General features: G+C 44.7%; 1 protein-coding gene across 2 annotated transcripts; it reads right to left on the bottom strand.

Moving 5' to 3' along the window:
• Window positions 1–3,821: 3,821 nt before the first annotated feature.
• LOC149869264 (epidermal retinol dehydrogenase 2-like) lies at window positions 3,822–20,041 on the bottom strand. 2 transcript variants are annotated; one of them, XM_090040015.1, is made up of 7 exons: window positions 19,535–20,041; window positions 16,623–16,966; window positions 12,204–12,335; window positions 10,692–10,791; window positions 8,572–8,716; window positions 7,743–7,868; window positions 3,822–4,582 (listed from the first exon to the last, which is right to left on the bottom strand). In XM_090040015.1, exons 2-7 carry the CDS (start codon window positions 16,941–16,943, stop codon window positions 4,489–4,491), a joined length of 918 nt encoding a protein of 305 aa, XP_089896141.1. In that variant the 5' UTR covers window positions 16,944–16,966; window positions 19,535–20,041; the 3' UTR covers window positions 3,822–4,488. The 2 variants fall into 2 exon arrangements, with proteins under 2 accessions (XP_089896141.1, XP_089896139.1); XM_090040013.1 differs by having other exon boundaries at window positions 19,480–20,040.
• Between the last annotated feature and the right edge of the window lie 6,418 nt (window positions 20,042–26,459).

Here is a 26,459-nt window from a genome sequence, read left to right on the forward strand (position 1 = left end):
ACGGGGTGGCTCCCAAAAGTGGAAGGAGGATGAGTGGCCCCCTCAAAGGATTATTGAGTATTATGGACCAGCTACATGGGCTAATGATGGGAGTTGGGGATACCGGACACCAGTATACATGCTAAATAGAATTATCAGGTTGCAGGCAGTCTTGGAAATAATTACTAACCAAACTGCCACTGCTCTTGAGTTACTGGCCCGACAGAGTTCTCAGATGAAAGAAGCCATATACCAAAATCGAATGGCCTTAGACTATTTACTCGCAGAGGATGGCGGAGTCTGCGGAAAGTTCAACCTTTCTAATTGTTGTCTCCAAATAGATGATAACGGAAAAGCAGTCTTAGAGACTGCCAAAGAGATTAGGAAAATAGCCCATGTATCAATACAAACGTGGGAAAACACATGGGATAAAGACTGGTGGTCTAATCTACTTGGAGGACCCTGGTGGAAGAAAGTAGGGTTTGTATTTTTGTGTGCTCTGACTGGTTTGATTTTTATTCCTTGCCTTACTCCCTGTCTCACTAGATTGATAACCACCACAGTTGAAGGGATGCAAGTTACAGCAGTCCCCCTCAAAGCGCAGACTGTAGCAAAAGTCATGGTACTCAGAAAAATTCCTCGTAATTATCTTGATCTGCCTAAATGAAAATGGGGAGCAGAAAGCATCTTGAGGGGGGAATATTGTTAGAAATGGAATATTGTTAGAAATGGAGTATTGTTAGAAATGCACAGCTTGCATCTTGCACCTGATAAGAAAGAAACACTGCCAAGGACTTTGTTCCTTTCCTAGCCTTGCCACAGCTTTTCTTATACTAAATCGCAGACTCTCCCCGAGCTTCTCCCTAGCCTTTTTCATACAGATTACAGAAGCTGGAATTCAACTGACTGTGTCCTTGAAAGGTGGGGGGGTTTAAACTCTTGGTGACCTATAGTACTTTCTAAGCATGCTCAATTAGCTGATGCATATTTACCTCTCCGCCCTGCATACTTAAGTAGTTAATTATAATATACATGCGATGGATGTAGTGATGTAACCACATGTATGTTTGTATGAAACGGAAATGAGCTGTAAGAGTTCCTGTTTCTGCACATGTGCCCAGGAGGAAAAAGATAAATACAGCCTGCAAAAATTCCTTGGTGGGTTCAGAGTAATCTGAGTTTTTGAGTCTGCTCTGACCCTATTTGCAAATACACCTTTTGTGCCATCTAATGTATGTGTGTCTGTGATACTTTGCGAGCCTCCAAGAAACGAACCACAATTTTTTTGCATCAGCTCGGCCCCAGGTACAGCCCGTGCTGTCACTGCCACAAGATCCTGGCCCCAGCCTTGAAGCAGCTCCCCACCCTGCCAGTGCTGCTTGTGCTTGTCTCCATAGAAACCCTGGCCCCATGTTGTCACGGCCCCACCACTCCTGGGGTCTCCATGAAAACTGGCTGTAGCAATGCGGGCAGGGCTGCTGGGAAATAGAGTCCACCCAGGCCTGAAAAAGAAAAAGAAAAAGAAAAGAATCCCCCCCATATGAAACAAAAACAAACAAAAAATAAATCAGCATCTGTAACAGATGTAAGCCAAACTTGATCTTAATCCTGTAATTCTTTCTATAAAACTCAGATGCCTTTTGTGCTTTTCAATTGTTAATAATTGTGGATTAAGGAGATGCTTCACATACTTTCAGGGTGTCTAGCACACTTCTGCACACACTGTAAATAAGACTGTCACTGCTTCTGACACCTGATCGGCACACATGTATAAAAAAATTCAGAGCAATTCTTCACTTGTAGCATCTCAAATGACTGCACAAATAAAAGCTTCACTTGGAAGTCTGTTGATGAACCATCCTCTCAAAACTGCTTGGTAACAGGTTTTATTCTAAATGTTTAAAAGGCATTTATATTTCCATACATCTACTTGCCAGTATCACCCTTGGTTTGAAGTCAGAGGGAAAATGTTTTCAGCTCCCCGTTCTCAGACCTCAGGTATTTATGATGATACAGGTACTGCTAGGTACCAATCTTCTCTGTGAGGGGGATAAAATTGTACCTTTATGTAATTGTTACAGCTGGTTGAACAGCTGAAGGAAAAATGCTGGTGAAACTGTCTCATTTTCATCTTTAAAATTTTGAAGTTGTCTCCCCGCTTGAAATTACATTCCAATTAAAAAAAAATTTTAAAAAAAAGCTTCCTTTTAAGCTCTTTTTGCCTATAGTCCTCCAGGGGAAATCTTACTTCTTAGGTCTACATGTGCACTTGAACATCCATACAGAAAAGCACTCCTCTCTTTGAACAGTTCATTTTTGTTGAGGGTTCTGCTCTCTTGAGCTGGCTAGAATACCTCATAAAAGCCAAGTCCTTCACTGACATGTAGCCGATTTGAAGTTTCATTGAGAAGTGGAACACGTGATTGTGAAAGACCCACATCCCAAAAAAGCCAATATTTTTATTGTTTGGGCACTTGCATGGGACACAGAAGACCTGAATTCAGATCTTCGATGTTTTACCTGATGTGGAGCAGAGGCTTGAATTTCACTTTCCCACAGGCCAGGCGAGTGCCTGTAGAGTCAAATTCTCTCTATGCCAAGGAACACTTGTTTTGTCCATAAATAACATTCTTAAACCATTTAAAATGTTGTTTACGCTACAAATTTCCAGATGGGCAACCAATTTCAAATGGTTTAAACATGCCAGAATATTTCAAAAGTGTACCTAGGTAATCAGGGATTATTTTGAACTGGTTCTCTTTGAATCAACCCAGTATTACTAAAGGGGATACCAGTAGTTGTTGGTTCTTGAAGTGCTGGTTGCTCTAGGGGGACTGCCAAATGTCTTTGCAGCTCTTAAACAACACTTTCCTGAAAATGCTTGTTAGTTTCAGGCCATTGGTGGGAAATGATCAAGCTTCAGGACATCCCAGGCTAACATGGACAAGGGAGGCTTGATGGCTAGAGGGGGAACAACTACTGTTTTTGTATTCCAGTGGGCTGCCCAGCACCACTGCACTTTTAAAACAGCACTTTCCCCCAGTCCACTGTTCAATTTAATTCAATTTCTACCAACTGAGGTACAGGCCCTAGGCAGCTCACAAGAGCACGCAGCACCCTGGGAACCCAGAAGCAGAGGTACCCCCTTTACCTGCCCAATCACTTTTCCCCTCCAGATCAGTCTGAGATGCCCCAACACCTAGTCAATTGTCACAAATGGAATAAAACTGATAAGCAGCTTAGGGAAAATGCTGTTTAAGAAAGTCCTGGAGGCTCTGGCACCCTCCCTTGCCTCCACACACTTGGCCACCTCTAGGGAAAGACTCCTTAAGGCAGTAGGCTGAGGCAGAGACCTTGGGCAACACCACCCCCCAAAAAACATGCAGGTCCCCGAGGCTCTGAAGCAGGAGTCTAAGGAGGCCACTCTTCCTTTTAGGCTTTGAGAGAATTACAGAAAAAAATTGTGAAGCCCCCTTATAATGTAAATGGTGTAAATAAAGCAAGTCAGAAGAATAAAAACATAATTTACAATGATGCTTTAAATTCCTGAATTCTAGAAGAAATGTCCATTGATTCCATCATAGTTGATTCTCTACTACCAGCCTCTTACCTCCTTTTGAAACAAATTTTAAAAAGAAAAGCTCAAGATTATACTTTAGCACCACTAGTTTTGTATTCAGTTGCCTGTCGTTTTATCTGCTTGATTCCTAGAGATTGTTTTTTATTCTTATTTGGTATGATTCTGTATACAACTTTTTACTGCTTTAACACCCCCCCCGCATTATTAAATGTGTAACTCTAAAACCTCACATTATACTATATTAATAATGCTTCAGTCCTAGTGAAGTTATAGAGTTTTATTTAAAATTGAAACACTCAGAGAAGTGCACGCACACTCTCACTTGTTAACAGTATGCCTCTGTAAAAAGTACATGTAATAGTATCCACACTTTTAAAGCATACCCTCATTATTCATATTTATAAGAGTTTTAGTGACTTTCAGTAGGTATAAAGAGGGGCTAGACAGTTCAGAAAACTAGCTTGTTTAGTAAACCACTCACTAGGCAAGCCAATGACAATGTAAGCTTCCTCACACTGAAACTCTCCAGAACAAGGTCAATTCAGCTTCTAATTCCATTACACCACTGGTTTCTTAACAGCAAGCTACCAATAATCGGTCTGTAATGATTAGTTTGTGATGTAATAAGCCATACATTACAAAATTAAGGCAGAAATTATATATAGGTATGCTCAAAGCTATACATTAAGGCATTAAGACAGATCATAGATCTCCAGATCCGGTGAAAGAAATTTTGTACAGGCACTGTACTGTTCTCATCCATCAATCATTAGAGAAGCCAGCTGAGGCTGGGAGCTGTTGATTAAACTTGATACAAACAATAAGCATGAGGCACCTTATGTTCTTGGCTGGTGAAGCAGTAAAGAATGTGCATCTCTAAACTGGTCCATGTTAACTTAGAGCTGCTGGTCTTTGACATCATTCAGTTCTCATTCTTTTTTTAGCCTGCCATTGAAATTGTCCATGAAATTAAAGACTCCAAGGTAGTTTTCCAGGAGACGTATCATTTTCACAGGCAGAATACTGAAGGGCAGAAAAGGAAAAAGCACACACAAAATTGTTACACAGAGTCTTGCAACTCACAAAAGTCACTCGCCTGATTAGCCCCCTGTGGCAGGGCACTGTTTGTGCTTGCCACTTTAAGAGCCAGAAGGCAGCAGCTGGCAGGTGCCTGATTAGGGCAGCCATTTTAGATTCAGGGCTGCCCGTATAATTAGGGCAGTTCTGCTACTGGAGGCCAGGTAGCAACACTGCCTGGCTGGAGAGCTGCTGATTATCATTTGGAGGTAAGGGAGGAGCTGTAGGGGATGGTCAGGAGGCTCTTGGTCCTGGGTATGACCTAAAACTGCCCCCTGCTGGCTGTGGGTGGCCTGGGTGGGCTCCCAGTGTTGTGGGAGCCCCCCAGGAAATGCCAGGCCAGTTACCACCCTGGGTTGGGGTGCCTTCACCCCTAGTCTCCACAACCAGGTGGGTTACCCCTTCCTTTGGAGGGCCCAGAGGGTGGACCCTGGGAGAGTGAGGAAAGGGCCATAGACTCAGGCCTGTCTGAACTCCCCCGACTGGCCCATGCTGGGGCCAGGACTGGAAGGGCTGGGGGGCCCACTGTGAGGAATGCCCAAGAGCTGAGGGCCTGGGGTTCTGGCTGGCCTGGAGGTGGGCTAGGGCTAGAGAACCAAAGGTCCTGGTGGGGGGATCACACCTGAAGTGGGATCAGTTCAGGGAGCTATGTTGCCTGGTATGATGATGGAAGAGTCTGCCTGAGGGGAGGAATCCAGGTGGGGTTCAATAGCAGGATTCTGGGCTCTAGTGAGGGGCTGGTGATATTGAGAAGATTGTGATGCCATCTGCGAGGCTTGGGTTGTGGTGTAGGGAAGGAAAGGAGATGCAGATAGAGCCCCCTGGCATTAGGGTAGAAAATGGGCAGCCTCCTGCTTATTAACATCTTTAAATAGTTAATTACCCACAAGGTGTGGTGGGTGACAACATGGGCAGTTAGCCCAGGAACAGGTGGGCGGGCCACACTGAGATTGGCCCTGGGCAGGTCCCGTTACACCCCCGTTAAAAGAAAACAGAAGTTCTGCCTGGCTGCAAGAATTCTGGACAGTCTGCATGGCATTCCCATGGGGCAACAAGTATCTCCAGTGTACAGCCAAAGAAACCGAGGTAGAGGGGGTGATCCCTGGTACCACAAAAGCTCGTCTGTCAGAGCCAAGATTACACCTTGGGAACCCTAGTCCCCAAATGGGGCACATTTTTTGACATACTTCAGTCTCTATTTGATAACTTCCTAAATGTCTTGGTAATATAGTAAGTGGGAGGCACATCCCAAAGCTAGTGGGGCTACTTCTGGAGTAGACAATTGATTTTTTTTTTTTTTTTTTTTTTTTTTTTTTTGGACATTGCAATTTAAAACAGTCATTTATTTGGGTTCAAGACCACGGTTGCCTTGTTTCAGTGTATTAGGTTCTTACACCCTAGCCAAGGGCAGGGCTTGCAGCATGGCAGAGACACTTGGAGGTGACAACAGTGGGCAAAAAACACGAAAAAGTTAATACATTTGAAATCAGTCTCTTGTCAAGCAGTTTTTCTGTCTCTCCTTAGAACTCCCATACATTCTCTCCCACATTATACCAGTGTGCTTATGGCACTTGGAGTAGAAGGAAACCTAGAAAGAACAACTAGAGAAGCAACTTCTGTTTCCCCAGGTAAAAGGAACATTTTTTGTACAGTCTTTTTAGTTCCACTAGCAATTCTGCACTTGCATACATGTAATGTTTCAGTAATGTCATATTTTCTTGCATCCCATATGTCCCTGAAAACGCTACATATCTTGTTTTGAAAGGCAGAATGAAGAAAAAGCTGTTTCCTTGAAAATATCAGCAAGTATGGCACTTTTACAGGGAAACCCCCCCCAAAAAACACAACACAAGCAGGCCTTTGCAGGGGGAGAGGAAGAAAAGAAAAGACTGGCTGTTTTGTTAACTTGGGGTACAGCAGATGTCATTAGCTGCCACCTAGGTCAAGAAGAGAAAACAGGTCAGACCATTCATCTTGGCAATCAATGCCTGCCAAGTCAGCTGGCAGATAATTTGCTGAAGCTGAATTGGCCAAACCTTTTCTCATGCTGGATAGACCCCTAAGCTGACTCTGCCGGTGCTGCTGGCTGCTCACCTGGCTTATAGGGTATTTGGGTCCCAGAGGATTGGGCTCTCTACTCCCTGAGTGTGTCATTATAAGTGAGTAAATACTATATTCTGTTATTTTAAACAGGAAAAATAAAATGAGTTAAGTAAGCGTTACACTGCTAACTGCTTCTAGATGTCATTCAGCCTTTGGAAACCTTAAAAAAACCAAACCAAAACAAAAAACTCCCAACACTGACAACAATAGAAAAATTGGCTATTAGAGCCTTCTCTACCATTTTACCCATGGCATGTTTAAGTAGTGAATTAATATTGTATCAACTTTCAACTTTCAAATAAACCACAAGAATATCAAGCAGATTATACTGGTGCACTGAACTTCAATGGATTGTATAATCTGCACAAGTTTCAGAACCGGTTTGTTTCTGGAGAGCCAGTGACTATATGACCAGGTCCTTCTGTTGTATAGGTTCCCCCTTATCCAGCCAACAGCCACATTTGACAGAACTCCAGAATCAGCCACCTGTGTTCTGTTAAAGGGGTTGCTCTGTGTTCATAATAAAGCTGCTTTATCCAGAATATCTACTGCTGTTGGTCTCAGCTATTTGGCATGGATTTTTCAGGTAAGGCTTTCAAAAACGAGTATTGGGGCACCTAGTCCAACTCAATTCATCTGCCAACCCCTACTGACTTGCTTAAATACCCAGTAGTAGTGCTAAGGCAGCTTAATCAAGGTAAGATTTCTATTGTACTCCTATTGGCTTGTTTTCAATACATTTGAATACATTACTCTCCTTAGATATAGTCAGCAATAGAAAGGTATCCTCTAGTACTAGTTCTTGTGTAAGCTGCCCAAGACTATAGTCTGCAATAAAGTCTCTATGGTAATGATTTACCAAACACAGAAGTGACCTGAAACCCACAGAAATTAATATGTAGCTTGGCTTAGCTTTAACATAAATTTTCTATTTGCACTGCAGCATACAAGTTAGAAAATGTGTAGGTAAAGAAAGGAAGATACAATGACTCTTAATTCTTACTTTTTCAGGGCCACTACAATGTATAGGGTTCGTGGCATTATTAGGTACACTTGTTCCTGTAGAACAGCATTTACAATCATTTCAGCTGCATACTCTGAATCTAGACTAGGAATTAGATGTGGCCATCTGGAAAGAAAATATACAGTTAAGACTGCAAAAATGTTCAATGCTTTCATTTTGGATTTAGTCCTAAATTCCAAGGTACCCAATTGTAGCAGCTTCTGTCTCTATCCCAGCTTCAACTACAAAGTGTTATTCCTCACAGTTCACTATTTTTCCATTTCTACTGTAGAGAGGAAATATTCATAACACCAAATATTTCAAAGTGAAGGCTAGCTGATTTATAAGACAACCAAATAAGCAGTCACTTCCAGAGGTACAATTTCAGGCCAACAGAAGAGAGCCCTTTATTGGTCAACACTAGATTTGTGTCTGAAAGGTCTGTTACAGTCATAAGCCTTAGATGTAAAAAGTACTTAAATTTTGTAGCCTGAAAAAGGGCCTGTGTCCAAGCACATCAAAGATGAAGCAATAAAGTAAAGCCTACCTTACAATACTTTATGCTTAGTGATTTCTACTATTTAAATACAGGAGTCATAAAAGGGAGCTAGTAAACCAGGAGTGGGCAAAATGCAGCCTGTGGGCTGGATGCGGGCCCTAAAACATTTAGAAAAGTAATATTTATCTTCCCCCAGCTGCCTATCACGGGGCCCTCAGTAAGCAGTCCTCCGCCCGAAATAATTGCCCACCCTGTAGTAAACCATTATTTTGTGTGCACCACATACAAATAGATATTATACCAGAAAAAACCCTCCCCAGATTCACTCACTTCCTTCTACAGCCATCAAACATGCCTGTATGTATTAGGTATGGACATACAATAGTTGTTTTAACACCAGTTTTCCTCTGAGCATGCATCTCTACATCAATGGATTCTGCAAAGCCCACTGCTGCAAATTTAGTTGCACAATAATCTGTAAAACAAATGAAAAGACAGAAGAGAGAGTTATTGTTTTAGACATTTTCCATTGAAAAATACATTTTGGTAAAAGCATGGTGAGGTGGCAGTATCCCTTCCCAGAATCTTACCTGCAAACACACAAAGCAAAATCTTTTTGTCTTGGGAGGAAGCCTGATAGACTTATATTCTAATACGAGCAGTCTGGGTATCTGCTGCTTTCACGGATCTTCAGCAACAACAATCACCAAGAACCTCAAGCAATTCTAAGATGCTCACATTTCTCAATAACAAACCTAGCATAAAAAACAACCCAGGGTAAAGCTGTCTTTGACACCCTTTATTTCTCTCTCCCATTTTTAATTCTAATTACAATCTTGATTTTTTTTCCTAAACTTCATTAAGCACATCATGGTCTCCACCTTAGGTAGTGGCTTCTCATCTTCATCTCTGGTGCACCTCTTTTTTCTTCCATACTTCAAGAAATTATTGTCACTCTCTCTGTCAGTCAAAATGCATGTCTTACCCTTTTAGGCTATGTACAGACAGTCAAAAAGCCCAAGGCTAAATTGATTCAGTCTTTGCAGGTTAGTTTAAGCCGCAGGGATTGAACTGATAAGCAAATGAACACACATTCACTTTTGATTCAGGAAATGCAGTCACATTCCTGCAGTGACTCAAGCCAGAAGCTGGGGAGTGCTAGAGCACAACGGCTGGCCACTGCAAAAGGGGAGGGAAGAGAGAAAGCCCTGCTGGAGTGGAGGGGGCATGGCCGGGCCCCATCCTGTGCTTTGCTTGGGCAGTGGGAGGAAAGTAGTGGCACTGAATTCATAAAGGGGGGCAGGAGAAAGTAGTGGCACTGAATTCATAAAAGCTTGAAAAAGAATACTTCTTTCTGTGAAAAACTATGAAGTGAAGAGCAATAAATGCAGCCTGGGCTGTGTGTTCCCTTACTCCTCTTGCTGCCCCTGAGGTCTCTGAGATTTGCAATCTGCAATCACAGCAGTAGGACTCTCAGAGTTGCTCATCACTTCCTCTTCCTGCTTCCAGGTGCATCTGGGATTTGTAGTCCACAATCACAGCTAGCACGAAGTTATTAGCAGGGCAGGGCAGGGCAGGACAGCTCTGTACTTGGGGGAGGGTGAGTTTAACCCCCCTTCTCGGGCCCCAGACTCTGGATAGGGTTTGCCTGGGGGGCCTAGTGAGCCATCCCTCACTGCTGCAGCTAGGGAGCAGAGGGGTGGGAACAGCCCTGCTCTCTGAAGCAGACAGCACAGCTCAGCCCAGGGCTGTGAAGCATGCTGGGGGACTCTGATTTAACTTAAACCAGGAAGGGGTCTGGGACAGAAATTTCATAAACTGGTTTGACCTAAATCACTTAAGTCTGATACTACATTCAAGCAGGTTTATTTTAAACCAGTTTCAGCCATTTTGAAACTGGTTTATGTGCACTGAACTTCTGTCCTGTTACAGGTTTAAACCAGTTTATGTATAATGTCTGTCCCTAGCCTTATTCATTTTTACAGCTCTAGCTGTGACTTGGGTGTCTTGCTGCTTCTTTGGGACAGTCTGCTCAGAAGAGAGACCATATATTTTTGACGCTATAAAATAATACAAAAAACCCCCAACCACCAAAATGCTAGTATGTTATGGAGGTTGCGGTTCTTTGAATCAGCAAAAGTCTGAATTGGGTTTAAATGTAGTATTGGGTGTTTTTACCAAGTCCTATCTCCTTGCCAAATCCCTGCATGTGAGTTTGAGCTACACATCTGAACTTCCAGAATTGGAAGATCCTACCTTAAAGTTCAGCAATACTGAACACTTAGGAAGGCAATTAAGAGGCATTCATAGGTTTTGAAAGTCAGGCTATTTATTTTAAGTGTTTGACATGAGAATTTAGGCTTTATTATTGAAAATCTTGGCTGAAGAGTTTAGCCCAAATTACATTTACCTTTATTTTCATGAAGACATATCTTTAAAAACATACTAACCTGCTAGCCCACTGGCTCCAGTTAGTCCTGCTGAACTTGCAATACTAACCAAATGCCCATGGTTAGAGGCAATCATAGCTGGAAGGAAGGCTTTGTAAGTCTATGAAACATGGGGAAAAACCATGATTAAACACTGAACATTTCCTAAAAATATTGCACAGTGTCATTTATCAGTTCAAAAGAGAAAATGCCATGTTAGCAGGAATCCTGCTAGGAATCTTCTATTTACAACAGACCGCAATCATGCATCTGACTTCACTCCAGAGAGAACTGGACAGGGCAAAAAGTATGCCTGCTTTATTCAACAACTGCACCTGGAAGTGAGACTCATCAATATATTTTTGTTCCCTCATGTTATCAGTTACTGGGAAGAAGATAGGAAGTAGTTCGTTGCCAGCCAGAAAGCACTTTATGAAACAAAACGTTCTGTATGCTACAGGTTCTCTACACTTAAGAGCTAGGCACAGCAACATTTTCTACATGGGCCTACCGACGTGAAACAGAAATCAGGCATAGGAAACCAGAACTTCTTACCTTTCTACTGTCACTTAGGGATTTTGCTTTTTCAGGAAATGGAGAAAGCTGCATGTTTTAATAAGCCTCTCTCATTACGGAGAAAAGCAATTCAATTAAGAATTTGTGAAGAAAAAAAATCATGTGTGCCAAAGTATATAGGTCAGACATTTGGAATATTATATAACAATGGTTCCTATTACCTGAGCATATATGCATCATGGTTGTTTAGGTCAGTGATATTCAAACTTCCAAAATGTCATGGCACCCTCTCATATCACTTCTTCTGCTGTAGATTCCCTACCTTGTCCTGAAGAGGATGTGGAGCCAGGTGACCCAGTCTGGCAATAGCAGTGCAATGCCTCCCGGCCTGCTCCACTGTTACCCCTCAATCTCTTTGTGGAGCCCCTGATGATCTCAGGAGTCCACAGAACAGTTTTAAAAAAAACACTTGTTTAAGTGATAATGTCGCATTTAGTTGCCTAACTTCCTATTGATTATAATGAGAGTTTATAAGCCTGAAGACTTTTGTGAATCTAGCTCCCACTCCTCAAATCAGAGTGAGCCCTACTTGTTCCTTGACAACAGCCAAGAGCACTTTTCTGGTGATGGAGCAGCTAATTTGTTCTCCTATTAAGGAGCACAGCACAATACAGATTACAAAATTTGGCATATGTTAATCTGATAAGAGTTGTTTTAAGAGAGTTTCTGAATACCATGAAGTCTACCAACATGGGGGATGGGGTTCATATGCTCTTTAAGCAAAGCCATGCTTTATGCATGTGCTAGGGGGCTGTTGCCATTCCTTCAGTCTGTCATTTTCCCACCTGCTTCTATATCACAGGTTCACAGGTATGCCAGCAGCTTGAGAGTATGGTCTTACAATTCCAGTCAGTCATATAATTCTTGTTTGGAATTGGGGACAGTATTTCAAGCAAGACAACACCACCCTTCCCCCAAACACACACATAAGCTTATCCATAAAAAAAAATTTTTTACCCAGAAGTGTGCCATAGTGTTCACCTCTATGGTTTTCTCCACAAGGGAATCTGGACAATCAAGAAATTTCTTTCCACTTACAATACCAGCATTGTTGATTAGGATGCTAACATCTCCAACTTCTTTTTTCACCTGGAAGAGGACAGAAAAAAAGAGTCAACCTGTTGTGCAACAGTTAAAAGAATCAAAAGCATGTTTGATATTTGTTTACTCCAAATTGGTAACCTTTCTAGATTTCAACCTTTTTTTTTCTAGGAATCACTGTTGGAGACTTACCCATTAGCAGCCATGCAGCCAGCAGATATTTTGCTGCAGTGCAGGACAACCTTTCCAAAATACACCAGGCTTTGTTAAGTCAGCTGAAACATAGGATTTTAGTGTCCTTAGGTTCAGGTGGAAAAGCAATGCTTACATGCACACCTATATTGGCAAGATAATTTGCCTTGCTATCCCAACAACCTCTCAGGCAGCAACTTGCTTAAATGAGGACTCTGAAACATCCATTCTTTCCTTTGAATTACAACCATGCTGCTTTCATATATTCTGCTGGTTTTGGCTGTTTCTTCACTGTGTAACCAAATTATTCTAGATCTTAGCTCTTAAAGGAATCCCCCCTGTTGAAGTTATTACATGTTTATGTACTGGGAAGTGTAAGCAGTGCATGCACAACCTTTAGTAATGTAGCTGTGTCTGTGTCTTCTGCATTTCTGATTCAGTTAGTCTTTAAGGCCTATAAAAGGTACACCTTTTACAGGTATAAGTGATCAGAAACTGGTCTCTACCTGTAACAGAACAGAAGTTCAACATGCATAGACTGGTTTAAAAATGGTGAAACCCCATCTAAGATTTGCCCCCCTGCAACGAAGATGTGTTCTGTTCTCTGCTCATCTAAACTGTGCTGCTTACAGAAAACTACGTAACTCTGATTCTTCCTTTGGCTTTTTGAATGTCTGCCCCTAGCTTAAAGGTGCATCTTTACCCTGCCTTCTGGTAATGTAGCAGAGTGGAGAGAGAGGTTTTATAGAACTCCTTTCCCTTTAGCTAAAATATCCTTTCATTGTAGCCTGATATCGCTAGTAAACTGCCAAGGATAAGAAAAAAGATTAAAGAAAAGCAAAAAACCAAAGGGAGCTAGACACAGGGACAAGTTCGATATACAAACAGAAAATGGACATGCCTGTCCATTCTGACCATTTTGCTTTATGTTCTCTTTCTACACTTCTCTCCATCACCCAACACATTGTCATTTAAGGCTGTAAGCTCTTTGAGGTAGGGGCAATTTTTTTAATAATTGTACATTGGCTCCTACACTGAGTGCTGCAATACAGAAAACAGCAATATAACTCTGCAGGAAAGGTTATGAATGGAAATGGACTCTTAGGGTTGGATGAGAAAAAACAAAGCAAAACAAAACAATTTTTGTATTAGAAGGGGTAGTTACTAACTTAAGCAAAATATTAGTTCTGGGAAATCTGCTTCAACTATTCAGTCCCTACAAAATGGATGGGGTTGCTTACTGGCAAGAATGAGGGAAAGTTTATATTTACCTACAAGTATACAGCCTTGACTGCTCACTTCCCATGACAATTACCTTAGCTTGACATGTGCTAGAGGTGTCCTGACAGCCAATAGATGTCCCTTGTGTATTAGCTTTCAAATTAATGTCTTTATGTCTATACTATTTGACTAGGGATGTGATTTTTTTCCAAAGATTTTAATATCAGTTCAATCTCTCATATGAGGCTATTTTCTGTAAATGTGTCCTACTCCGGTACAACTAATTCTCCTACCCGTATGGAGTTAAGCTACACCATTATACTATTATTACTATATATGTACATAGAATTATGGAAAAGAAGGGCTGGAAGGGACCTCAGGAGGTCAAACCCCCTGCTACCAGAAGGATCATCCCTGACTAAACCATTCTGGTCACACGTCTGTCTAATCTTCTCTTTAAAACTGCCAGGGATGTTTTTAAGGCACCTAAGTCTAAAACTGCAATTGAAAAGAAGAAAAGAACAAGAACAGCTCTGTTCAGCTGCTGCCCAACTCTGGAGGTACTTAAATTCACTAGGCAACTCTCCAGGGATCCAAACTTGCACTCACCTCTTGCATAAGCACAAAAGGGATTCAGAAACCAGGCATTCTTTTGCCAAAACCCATAAAAACCCCATCTGGCAACATGCCAAAACACATGCCTACAGCATCAGACAACTCACAAAATGCAACTCTGATTGCTTTCTTTTTGGTATGTACAGATTTGGACCCCACCTGTTATACAATTCCTTAAGGGTTAAACCACCTGCTGATTAATTGTGAGCACCAGCCTGAGCAGAATGGCTGATTTCTAACAAGCAACAAGGTTTCTCCAGGCTCCCAGAGGAATCTTTTATGCATGAACTCAAAAAAGTGGTAGGAAGCATCAGAGGTCTGTTTGTCTGTCTAGCAAATGAGAGACACTCCCAAGGCCCTGTGCCAGCGATGTGCTAAGAGTTATAGCATGTGAAGGCTTCTGGAATAATGGGAAGCTGGCTGAACACAGAAGCCCCCAGTGGTGGCGAACCATATGGATGAGGGGCACGAATGCTGCATGACCCTGGAGGCTGGGGGAGGGCACGGTGAGCTCCCACAGGTGGCGGTGGCACTGTCAGCAGTGGGAGCATAGTGGCAGCAAGTGGTGAGCTCCTGAAGGCAGCTGAAGCGCTGTTGGTGCAGGCAGCCGCAGTGCTGTCAGCAGTGGGGGGTATGTCAAGTGCCAACCAGTGGTTGGTGACCACCTGCAAACACTACCGGCAGTGTCAGTGGTGGCCAGTAGCGATCGGGGACTGCCCACAGACGTCGGCAGCTGGGAGTGGGGGGGTAGTGGTGACTGCCCACAGGTGCCACCAGCAGCGTCGGTGGTGTTTTTTGCAGGGGGTGCACTGCCAATCTCAGGGGGTGCACGTGCACCCACACACACCCTCTATGTGTTGGCAATGCGGGCGGGGGGGTAGCCATGCCTCCGGGTGCGGGCTGGGCTTAGTCCCCGGCAGCACTTCTGGTTTCACTGCTGGTGTTTCTGGGCTTGGCAGTTGGCCACCAGGGGACCACCCCCTTGCTCAGCGATGGGCCACAGGGGGACCCCCCCCACTTGCCAATTGACTGTGGACAGGGTGGGAGGGCACAAATGCAAGCATAGGCCCCCGGGTGCCAGAGACCCACAGTATGCCACATTAGACTGCTGAGAGAAGGTTGGGGGTAAGTGACATGTCCTGATGAAACAAGGACAAGACCTTACTTCATTCTCTGTCAATGTTTTCCAAGGTGAAGTGGAGAGCTGATCATTTGTTTCAAAGCTCTGAGGATCCAGGATTCCTAGGAGCTGGGGGGATTCTCCCAACTTGCTGCTGGGATAGCAGGGGAGAGGGAACCTAAGTGTTTAGGGCTCTGGTCAGAAGGCATAATTATCGGTAAGCATTACTGGCTACAACAGTCAAAATAGCCGATAGCCAACAATGTAAATCTCCCTTTTATTACTGCCGATCTGATCAGCAACCAATATATCAGTGCACTGCTACATGTAATAGTCACTGGATGAAAAGGATAGGTAGCAGTGGGAAGGTGCAAGGCTGATGCCCAAGTTTGTCTCCTTTCCATGATAGGAGCCATCACATTGCTCTGTGTTGTTGTCTTTCTCCTGGCCCCACATCTCTCTGCCTTCTGGCTGCCCAGGCAAGCCTGTAAAGGAACACTGTAGAACAAACTGAGCTGTACGTAATCTGTGACACAGTGTTTAGATCGCTGTGCTGAGAACAGAGAGACTCCAATTCAAACATCCTCTTGGTAAGGGAAGGGTTAGAGCCTAGGTTTCTGGCTCCCTGGGCAAATGCCCTACCCATTCAGCTATTGAAATAAAAACAGGCAAACCCTCCTTTATACATTACAGATTTCTGTGGAACTACATTTTCTGCCTAGCATGTAGCCAGCTGTGCATGTTCAGTCTACACACCCAAACTTATGTGTCTACATCACAGGGAAAGTTGAATTACTGCCTGTGTGCAAGCCAAAACACCACATATGTAGCTAGAAAGCTGTCATCTAAATGCACAGAGGGAAAGATAATTCCACCCCTACTAACTACTCAAGAATTTAAACCACTTGGCAAAGGACCAAGCTATGTCCAAGAATCCTCTTTGCAGTATCCAAGGTTAATATTACAGCTGAAGGATTTCTCTCCTATCAGAAGAAAGAGGGCAGGGAGTGGGGAGAGTAAGGGGAAACAGAAAAAAAAATAACACTAGAAAATGGCATTATCAAGATAGGCCGCTTATGCTCCATGAACTCTGGACCCACTAAATTTGAAGACTACAAAGCAGGAGGTCAATACATGGTAATCAGATGTATAACACAAAGTACGTTAACAGGCGTGCACTATTTTACCTTGTCTGCATATTCGTAGATCTCCTGCTTTTTGCTGCAGTCACAGGTATAGGTGTGTACTCTCACTGCTCCGACTTCCTTGGCTAGTCTACCAGTCTCCTTGTTACCTTCTTGATTAACATCCCAAAGAACAAGGACAGCTCCAAGACGGGCAAACTTTAAGGCCATCAGTCTTCCGATTCCACTCCCTGCTCCTGTGATCAGCACTATTTCACCAGTAACATTCTTCTTTCGCCTGGGAACAACCCGCAGAACGAGAGACTCCAGCAGGTAATATATGGAGAGCACCAGGACTTGAAGTGTTTTCAGAAAGAAATTCATCTTCTAGACAATTTTTCAAACAGCTGCCAATGAAAGGTACATAACACAGAAACTTAACACAGAAACTTTGATACTTTCAGTTTTTCAGAGGATAAAAGGCAAAGCAGTCTTACAACTTCCCTCCCATGATTAGGCAGCAATTAATGACATATCTTTACCAGGGTGTATTGTATTTAAATAGACTGTGCCAGTAGAATCCTACATTCTTGCTCTAGTTCACTTGCAGTATAGCACAATCCTTGGACAGTAAACTTATTAACTGAATTGGGCCTTCATTAGGAGGAAATAGATGTCTGATCTAAACTTTCAAAATGCATTACTTTAGCTATTGCACCACCTTTTTTCCCCCTCTACAAAGTCTACCCATGCCCTGGCTAGAAAAACCTTACCCTAGTGAGCCAGATCAGTTTCGCCAAAAATAAGGCTTTCTATTTAAAATTGGAAAAAACAAAGTGAATTTCAGGGCAAGCCAATGGATAAGTAGACCACAACTTTTAAAATCTTTACTAGTATTACTAAGTACTTTTTTCTCTCTATGACTATATAGTGCCATGTAAACTACAAATTAACAGTAATATGAAAAAATAGGCACTCATAATTAACTTTTTCCTTAATTCCCATGGACATACTTTTTTATGGAACAACATGCCATCTGGCTTATGCAAGGCGCTTGAACAGATGGTATGTATTCTGTATACCATGTATTCTGTATTTATAGTTGCACTAAGATATAGCGGGGAGTAATTTTGGGTTTTTTTTAGAAATCCACTGGTGCTGGGGTTGTCAACCTATGGCCTGTGAGATAGATTTGGACTGTGGACCCTGGTAGTTGGGCAAAACTTTGTTCATGTTGCAGCTGGGCAGAAGAAGCAGTGGAAGAGGCAGAAATACCTGGGAATGACTTGGCTCAGGTATTGGGCCCTCCCCATACTTGAGTCAAGTCACTCCCTTGCAGCTGCAAAAAGGTTGCTGAGTGATGCCATGGCATGTGCATGATTAACTATTTTAAGGCAATTTTGTCTGGGATTTGACCACTGCATTCATCTTCAAAAGATTAACAGAGATGAGAAATACTGTCTTTTATCTGAAGTGGTTTGCTGGATTCATCAAAACAGCTTGTATTTTGACAAGTGTTCAAGCAAAGCAGTTTCATGCTTTAATCTATATTCATTTCCTTGTTGAAAAAAAGAAACCTATTCAGTGCAAAAATCTCATCTTCTAGGAACTATTTTATATCAACTTAAGTAGGCGAGAATACAAGACGTAGAATGCTTCAGCTATTAACTCAGTCTTGGAATTGCTGCACATTTAGGTTACATATTAGGAAAAAACTCTCACAAAGAGGGTGACAGAGGTGACTGGCGCGCCTCCTGAGTCTGGGGATGCACAATTTATGGGTGGGCCCAGGGGCAGGCCAAAAGCTATTCACTCCTATACTTCTGTGCCACAGCTTGGTGCGCCCTCCCCACCCCCCCCAACAAGCTGCTGGCCTGTGCATCAAAAAAACTACCCCGTCATGAGTGGTGCTGAGTCAGGGACTAATCTATGGCGGGGAGCGGCACATGCCCCGCCTCCTACCAGTTGCCTGTGTCCAGAGAGGCTGTGGGATCTCCATCATGAGAGGTTTAAAGACCCGAACACACCATGCCTTGTGTGGGATAATCTAGCCAGGGCTGGTCCTGCTTTGAGCAGGGGGCTGGACTCACTCGTCAGTGTTTCTCAACCAGTGGGAGGTGTTCCACCCAGTGGGACTTGAAGGTCATGTAGATGGGACTTCAACTCATGGCCCAATTGAAAAAAAAAAAAAATCAGTTGTTTGCACTTTAAAATAGAGGAATCAACAGATTCTCGACCAGTGCAGTTTTGTGGAGTTTTGTTTTTATCACAATGGGACCAACCAGGGCTTTTTGATAAAATGGTTGGTCGGACGCAAGGTATAAAAGGTTGAGAACCGCGGACATCCGGAAGTCCCTTCCAACCTGCGTTTCCCATGCTTCTTCGAACATCACTGGCACCCTGGTGCAGCAGTGACCACCTTTCCCGGGGGGACAGGACAACTTGCCTGGGGTCCGAAACAGTCTGGTGCCCGGACCCGGTTGCTCCTCCTCCCCGCTGCCCAGCCACGGCATGGGCAAAGCGCCCCCATCCCCGAGGTGCCTGCAGCCCTGCGGGTCTGGGGGCCAGACCCCACGGCCGGGATCCGGCGCACAAATCCCGCCCTACAAAAGAGGAGCGCCTGACTCCAGTGTCAGGGAGGTTCAGCCGCACGTTTAGTTTGACATCGGGGTCAGTGCAGCAAAGCTCCTCCCTCCCCCCCCGGGCCGGGACCACAGGCTTATTTCTCCCTGCAGAAGGGGATCGGGCCGACCCCTTCTCTGCTACCGCGGGCTCCAGCACCAGCGCTCCCGGCCCGGGGCGGGCTGCGCTGGTCCCGGCACAGCGCTGGCTGCGGGGCCCACGGCCCGGCCCGGCCTGCCGCACTCCCTCGCTCGCTCCCCGGCCCCGCGCTTCCTGCCTTGGGCAATGCCCCGCTCACCCGGGCAGTTGGCGGTTGGGCAGCAGGACCTCAGCCTCCGCAGCCCCGCTCTTACCCAGAGCCCCGCGGTCTGGGAGGAGCCCGGCTCCGGCTCCGACGGAAGCTAAGGCTGAGGCAGCCGAGGACGCGGCAGGGCCTGGCCAAGGGCGCCTGGGCACCAGAGGCCTGTGCCTTATGGCCGATGCTGTCTTCTGCCCAAGGCGAGAGGCGACAGGAGGATGCGGCGATTCCCGAAGAGACCCTGTGCCTGTGGCGGTTCTGACCCCGAAGGTGTGGCTTTGCCGGGATAAGCCTTGCCCACACACGAAGCGCTGGCACAGCTGGAGCGCAGCGGCAGCAGGAACCTGTTTCTAGCCTAAGCCAGGGCCAGCGGGGGGTGAATCTCCCCTCCACCCTTCCCACTGGAATGGGACTCCAGCTGGGTGGGGTATGCCTGGCTTCCCCCCTGCTCGCGGCTGGAGTGGTGATGGGCATGGTCAGAAGCCAGTCTGAGATGAAGGAGGGGGAGGGAAGGGAATTAAACCCCACTCCCTCCCCTCTCCTCTCCTACCAGCATGGGAGCCCAGCGGGTGTCTGCCTGGCTTTTCCCCTGCTGTGAGCCTCCTGGCTCGGGGTCCCTGCTGGTGGGAGAGGGGAGGGAGGGGGGTTTAATCCTCTTCCTTCCCCAGCTTCATCCCAGGCTGGTGTCTGGCCATGCCCCCTTCTGCTTGAGTAGTGACTGGAGGGGAAAGTCAGGCAGACTGACTGGGGTCCATGTCAGTGGGAGGGGGCAGAGGCAGGGTTTAATCCTCCTCCCTATCTCACCTTCACCTCATGCTGCTGTTCAGGACTGACATTTTTTTTTTTCTGGTTTTTTTGCACCGGTCCTGGAAGCACTGCAATACCAGGTCAATGCATGGCCATGCCCTGCCACTCGGGGATGAAGCCTAGCAAGGGTTGCTTCCCCCTTACCCCTCCAGGCACACCCCAGCTGAGGACTGTGCAGGCCAGGGTGAGAGTTTAAACCCCTCCCCAGTCATGCTCAGTGGCCTGCTGGGGCTTGGTCACACCCCACCTCACCTCAGATCATCTTCCCTCCAGCTTTCCAGCCACTGCCGAAGGGAAGGGAGGGTTTTCTCTAGAGCCTCTGAACTTCTAGCCTGAGCCACTGCATTTTTGGAATGAAAAGTGAATATTTATTCCCTTGCTTCTTGGTTTAGTCTACTCAGGTTAGATTAACCTGCAAAGATTGAATCAATTCAGGCTCAGGCATTTTGAGTGTCTGTCTTCAGAAGGAGGCTAGATAATCACCTAGCCGGGGTCGTTTGACCCCAGCATTCTTTCCTGCCCATGACAGGGGGTCGGACTTGATTGCTTAGGTCCCTTCTGACCCTACTAACTATGAAAACTACTTAGCCCTAATGGAAGGCAGAATCCAATCCTGCTCATGATGGAAGACAGAACAACTATTTTGAAACAGTGCAGTTCATGAACATGTTGCCTAAGATGATCCTTTAGCCTTTGCAACGTGGCCATTAATTCTAAAATATATAATTCAAACATAGCCAGTCCATGGTATCAGTGAGTTTTAACTAAAAGGGAAGTGTGAGGAGTCATACAGTATTCAGTTACTGAGAGTATTCATAGGAAGTTCTTAATATTCTATACTAGCATTCCTAAAAGATGCATTTTCAATTAAGTTTAATTTCAAAATGAATTAACTGGTTAATTTACAAAACTAATTTATCAGAAAACTCATTTTGCATCCAAGAGAATGTGTGCTGGATGTCTAGGGGGGGATACTGGATTAATCTAAAACGGGTACAAACTTGTTAAACTTACTTATAAAGGAGTTTAACTGTTTCTTTAGAAGTGATAGAAGTTTCTAACTCAAGACATAAATGTGTCACAATCCAAAGCTGTGGCAAATGTGAGGCCATGCAGGACTTGAACTGTATGGACACATCCAGACATGCATGGACATTTGGTTCCCCAGGGACAATTAGCAGCGGTGCACCTTGCACCATAGCTACTTGTCCCCGGGGGAACACCCATGCCACGTGCACTGTGGCGCGCAGCAATTTACCCTAGAGGTGATATAGGAGGCTGGGACCAGCACTGTGCTGGCCCCAGCAGCCTGACCTGGGGGCCTCCTGGGGCTGCAGCAGTGCTGATCCTGCTGGGCGGAGTGTGGCTGGCAGCTGCTGTTCAGCTCTGGGTGGCTGACTCTCCTTTTCAGAATAATGCCTGAGAGCGTGCTGTTCTGTTTTTTCTTTTGATCCCTGGATATCCAGGGGTGAAAAAACCCTGCAGAAAAAAAAAATTGAGCAGCGTACACTTGGGCACAGTGCCCTTGTAGCGCAGAGAATACCAGACTGTGCAGTATGTGGAGCTGCAAACATATTGGCTATGGTCCATGGTGTGGGAGAGAGGAATCCCTGCTTAAGCAGGGAGGGGTGGAGGGGGCAGGGGTGGAGCAAGGGGAAGCCACGATTGCCACGATGCTGCTGGGCCTGCAGTCTCTGTTGGAGCTCCAGATAAAAAGCAGAGGGGCTGGGCCAGCCTGTTCTCTGGAGCAGAGAGCCCCACCCAGGACTGCAAATCTGGGTTGCTGGGGGAGTCTGGTTTAACTTAAACCGGGAAGGGGTCTGGGACAGACAGTACATAAATTGGTTTGACCCAACTCCGTTAAGTCTGATAGTACATTCAACCAGGTTTATTATAAATCGGTTTCAGCCATTTTCAAAGTGGTTTCTGTGCACTGAATGTCTGTTCTGTTACAAGTTTAAATCAGTTTCTGATCACTTAAACTGGTTTATGTGTGGTGTCTAACCCTAGCCTGTTTGGACAAGCACATTGTATGGCCTTCACAGATTCCCAGGGAGAAGACTTTGGTTTGGTTGCTGCCTGAAAGTGATTTGGGGTCAAGGATAAGGAAACTCTCCTGTTTTTTAGTCTTTCTTGGCCTCAGGAAAAAAAATGATTTAGTTCATTATTAACAAACAGGATCAAACTAACAGGATTGCCTCTATCATCATTTGTCCTCCTAACTGGAACAATTTACACAGCTCCAAATTTGGGGTCTGAAAGGGTATCCATACGCTATATGCTGCACACATAACAATACATTTTAATTTCTAATCAAAGTACACAACTCAGCTGATATCTGGTTAAGACTCAGCTATTTTTTGTTATTTTACCAAAATGTAAATTGGGATTCCTGGACAAATGAATAATGCGGAAATACCCATTCAGCGGAGTGGGGGACCCATAAGCTTACACAAACCAAGGGTGCATCTCGAGGAGGACCCTGACACCTCAGGGTTTCATCACACCCATCTCTCAAGTTATTCTGTTCCATCAGCTGACAACTTCAATGTCCCTCTTATTGCCCAGCTTCATTAAAATATGATATCACCATCAGAATTGCCTTTTCCTCACTTTTCTTTGGTTTTAAATTAACTAATTAATATTTAATTAATATTTTTTCACTAAATCATGAAAAGCAGTCCCTTACTGACCAGTGTTACTGCTAAATGCTTGTCTCCATCACCTTAGACACTTCCCATTGATTAGTCTGATCTCCCCTCCACCTGGAATTTTCCCTAATGAAGTTTATCCAACAAGCACTGCTAGAGTCACTTTGCCATTCCTCCTTAGCAACCATACTTCATTTGCTCCTTGAATGCCTATACTGCTTGCCTCTTTTACTGTATTCTATTCAAACTCTTTGTCCTCCTCCCCAAGGATCTATATAATACTGCCTCACACAAAGTCTCTTCTCTCATTTCTTCATACGTCCTTTACATTATGTGTTTTACAGTCTTCATCCTGCACTTCCTCCTCTCCATAATCATTCTAGCTTGTCCACAAATCTGAGACATTCCCCCTTAACTCTCCTTAAAAATCCTTCCTTCTAGAGATTCTTCCTGTCCTGTTCCTATCAGTTATCTTTCCCTACTCTCCTTTTTTCATAGACTAGAAGGGCTAGGAGGGAAGCCTTGGATCTAACCATCTTACCTTTAATGCTTTATTCTTTTTTTTTTTAAATAGTGACTAACCATATAGGAAACCCCATGACCTTTTAGCCTGACAGCTGCCTCTTCCTTACACCATCTAGAAACAGAATTCAGAAGCCTGAGCAAAATTTGGGAGAGTCCCAGGCTCCCTATCCATCCTATTGTGTATCAGTTTACAATGAGATCTGGGTGCCAGGACACCCTGCTCTTTAAACCCTAGGTTCTCAACCTTTTTAGATTCCGGGTACCTTACAACTTTTACAAGTTGATTGGCACCCCATTTAAAAAAAACTAATGTATTTATTATAATACTTATCTTTTTGCTGGGTGGTTGGGTGGCAGGGGAGCAGCCAAGCACAGCAGAGCCTGAGTTTGTGTTTATCTTCTCATACCCTCTTATCTCCTGTGCTTATCCCTTCAAAGGATCCCAGTTGAGAATCATTGATTTAATAAAAAAAATCTCTTTTCAACACTCTTTTTAAATGCACCTGCGTTAACACAGCCAATTACTTTTTATCTCTCTACTCTAGCTCATCACATCCTCTGTTTTCATGCTTCTAATCTTAATGCTACTCATTTTCATCCCCATTGTGCACCCGGTGATTGGGTTATGCTTCCATTCACTCTCTGCATCTGTCCACTTTTTCATGTAATCTCTTACCTCCCTGGCTCTCTTCACCTCTGCTCCATTCTCCCCAGACAAAAAAAAAGGAGAAGTTCCTTTACCTCATAAAACAATAATATAGTAGCAATATATTTTCTACTTGAGTACAGGCCTTGAGGGAACACAATGTGGCTAAATCTGAAGTGTTGAATAAGTATATTAAGTGGAATATATTAATAATTGAAATAGTCATGTAGGGGATTCTTGAAATCAATTAGACATATTGGGTTTGTTTATGTTGGTTCACTAGGCACTTTGCTTCTCTCTGCTCATAATCTTTAAATATATTAAATGGGGTCTAAATGAGCTTACTAATATTTGTATTACAGAAAAGACAGTTGTAATTAGGAAAGTTTGAGATGTCAAAAGTGAAATGATTAAGCAGTGTATATTTTAACTCCATTTATGAATAGACACAAAGCAGTAACCTGACATTCTACTGACACCAGCAAGTCCTGCTCCACTTGAAATGCTTACGAAGTGCCCAAGGTTACAGGCAGTCATGGCTGGAAAGTAGTCTTTGCAAGTCTATGAAGCACAGCATATATGACGCCAATGGTCCCAGGAGAGACAAAACCAGGGTCAGAGAGGACCTTGTCAGGGAACTTCTGGTGGGACTGGACATGTTCAAATCAGCAGGTCCTGATGACCTCCACCCTAGAGTGCTGAGAGAATTAGCAGAGGTCATTGCGAGACCCCTGGCATGGCTTTACGGGCACTCGTGGTGCTCTGGCAAGGTGCCAGAGGACTGGAAAAGGGCCAATGTGGTCCCCATTTTCAATAAAGGGAGGAAGGAGGACCCAGGAAATTATAGGCCTGTTAGTCTGACCTCGGTCCTGGGGAAGCTGTTTGAGAAAATTATCCAGGTGCACATCTGCAAGGGACAAGCAGGGGAGTGTATTCTTAGGGGCAACCAACATGGGTTCATTAGAGGCAGGTCCTGTCAGACCAACCTGGTGGCCTTCTATGACCAGGTCACAAAATCCTGGGATGCAGGTGTCGTGGACATAGTCTTTCTGGACTTTAGGAAGGCTTTTGACACTGTCTCTCACCCCATCCTCATTAAAAAATTAGAAGATTGTGGTGTCGATGCCTACACAGTCAGATGGGTTGGCAATTGGCTAGAGGGCTGCACCCAGAAAGTGGTGGTGGACGGGTCATTTTCAACCTGGAGGGATGTGGGCAGTGGGGTCCCCCAGGGCTCAGTCCTTGGGTCTGCACTGTTCAACGTCTTCATCAGCGATTTGGACGAGGGGGTATAAAGCACATTGTTCAAATTCGCAGGTGACACTGAGATGTGGGGAGAAGTGGGCACACTAGAAGGGAGGGACAGGCTGCAATGGGATCTGGGCAGGTTACGGGGTGGGGGCAGATGAGAATACGGTGGGATTCAATACTGACAAATGCAGGGTATTGCACCTAGGGCAAAAGAACCAGCAGCATAACTACAGGCTGGGGAACTCCTCTCTCATCAGCATAGAGGCAGAAAAGGATCTTGGAGTCATTATAGATTCCAAGATGAACATGGGCTGGCAATATGGGGATGTGGTCAGGAAGGCTAACCACACCTTGTCATGCATCCACAGATGCATCATGAGCAGGTCCAAGGAGGTAATCCTCCCCCTCCATACAACATTGGTCAGGCCGGAGTGGGAGTACTGCATCCAGTTCTGGGCGCTGCACTTCAGGAGGGAAGTGGACATCGAGAGGGTCCAGAGGAGGGCCACTCACGTGATCAGGGGGCAGCAAGGCAGGCCTTATGAGGAGAGGCTATGGGACCTGAACCTGTTCAGCCTCCACAAGAGAAGGCAGAGAGGGGATCTGGTGGCCGTCTATAAACTGGCCAAGGGAGACCAGCAGGCAATGGGAGAATCCCTGTTCCCTCGAACACTACTGGGAATAACAAGGAATAATGGCCATAAGTTGACGGAGAGTAGATTCAGACTAGACATCAGGAGGTGCTACTTCACTGTCAGGGTGGCTAGGAACTGGAACCAACTTCCAAGGGAAGTGGTGCTTGCTCCTACCCTGAGGGTCTTCAAAAGGAGGCTGGATAATCACCTAGCTGGGGTTGTTTGACTCCAGCATTCTTTCCTGCCATGGCAGGGGGTTGGACTTGATGATCTGCTCAGGTCCCTTCCGACCCTACTAACTATGAAACTATGGTCAAACAACCCCAGCAAGGTGATTGTCAAGCCTTGTCTTAAAGACCCCCAGGGTAGGAGCCAGCACCACTTCTCTTGGAAGTTGGTTCCAGCTCCTAGCCACCCTAACTGTGAAGTAGCGCTTCCTGATATCTAGCTTAAATCTACTCTCTG

Source organism: Crocodylus siamensis, chromosome 3 (genome assembly GCF_052110815.1).
Source record: "Crocodylus siamensis isolate JL-2025a chromosome 3, ASM5211081v1, whole genome shotgun sequence".
Lineage (NCBI taxonomy): Eukaryota > Metazoa > Chordata > Crocodylia > Crocodylidae > Crocodylus > Crocodylus siamensis.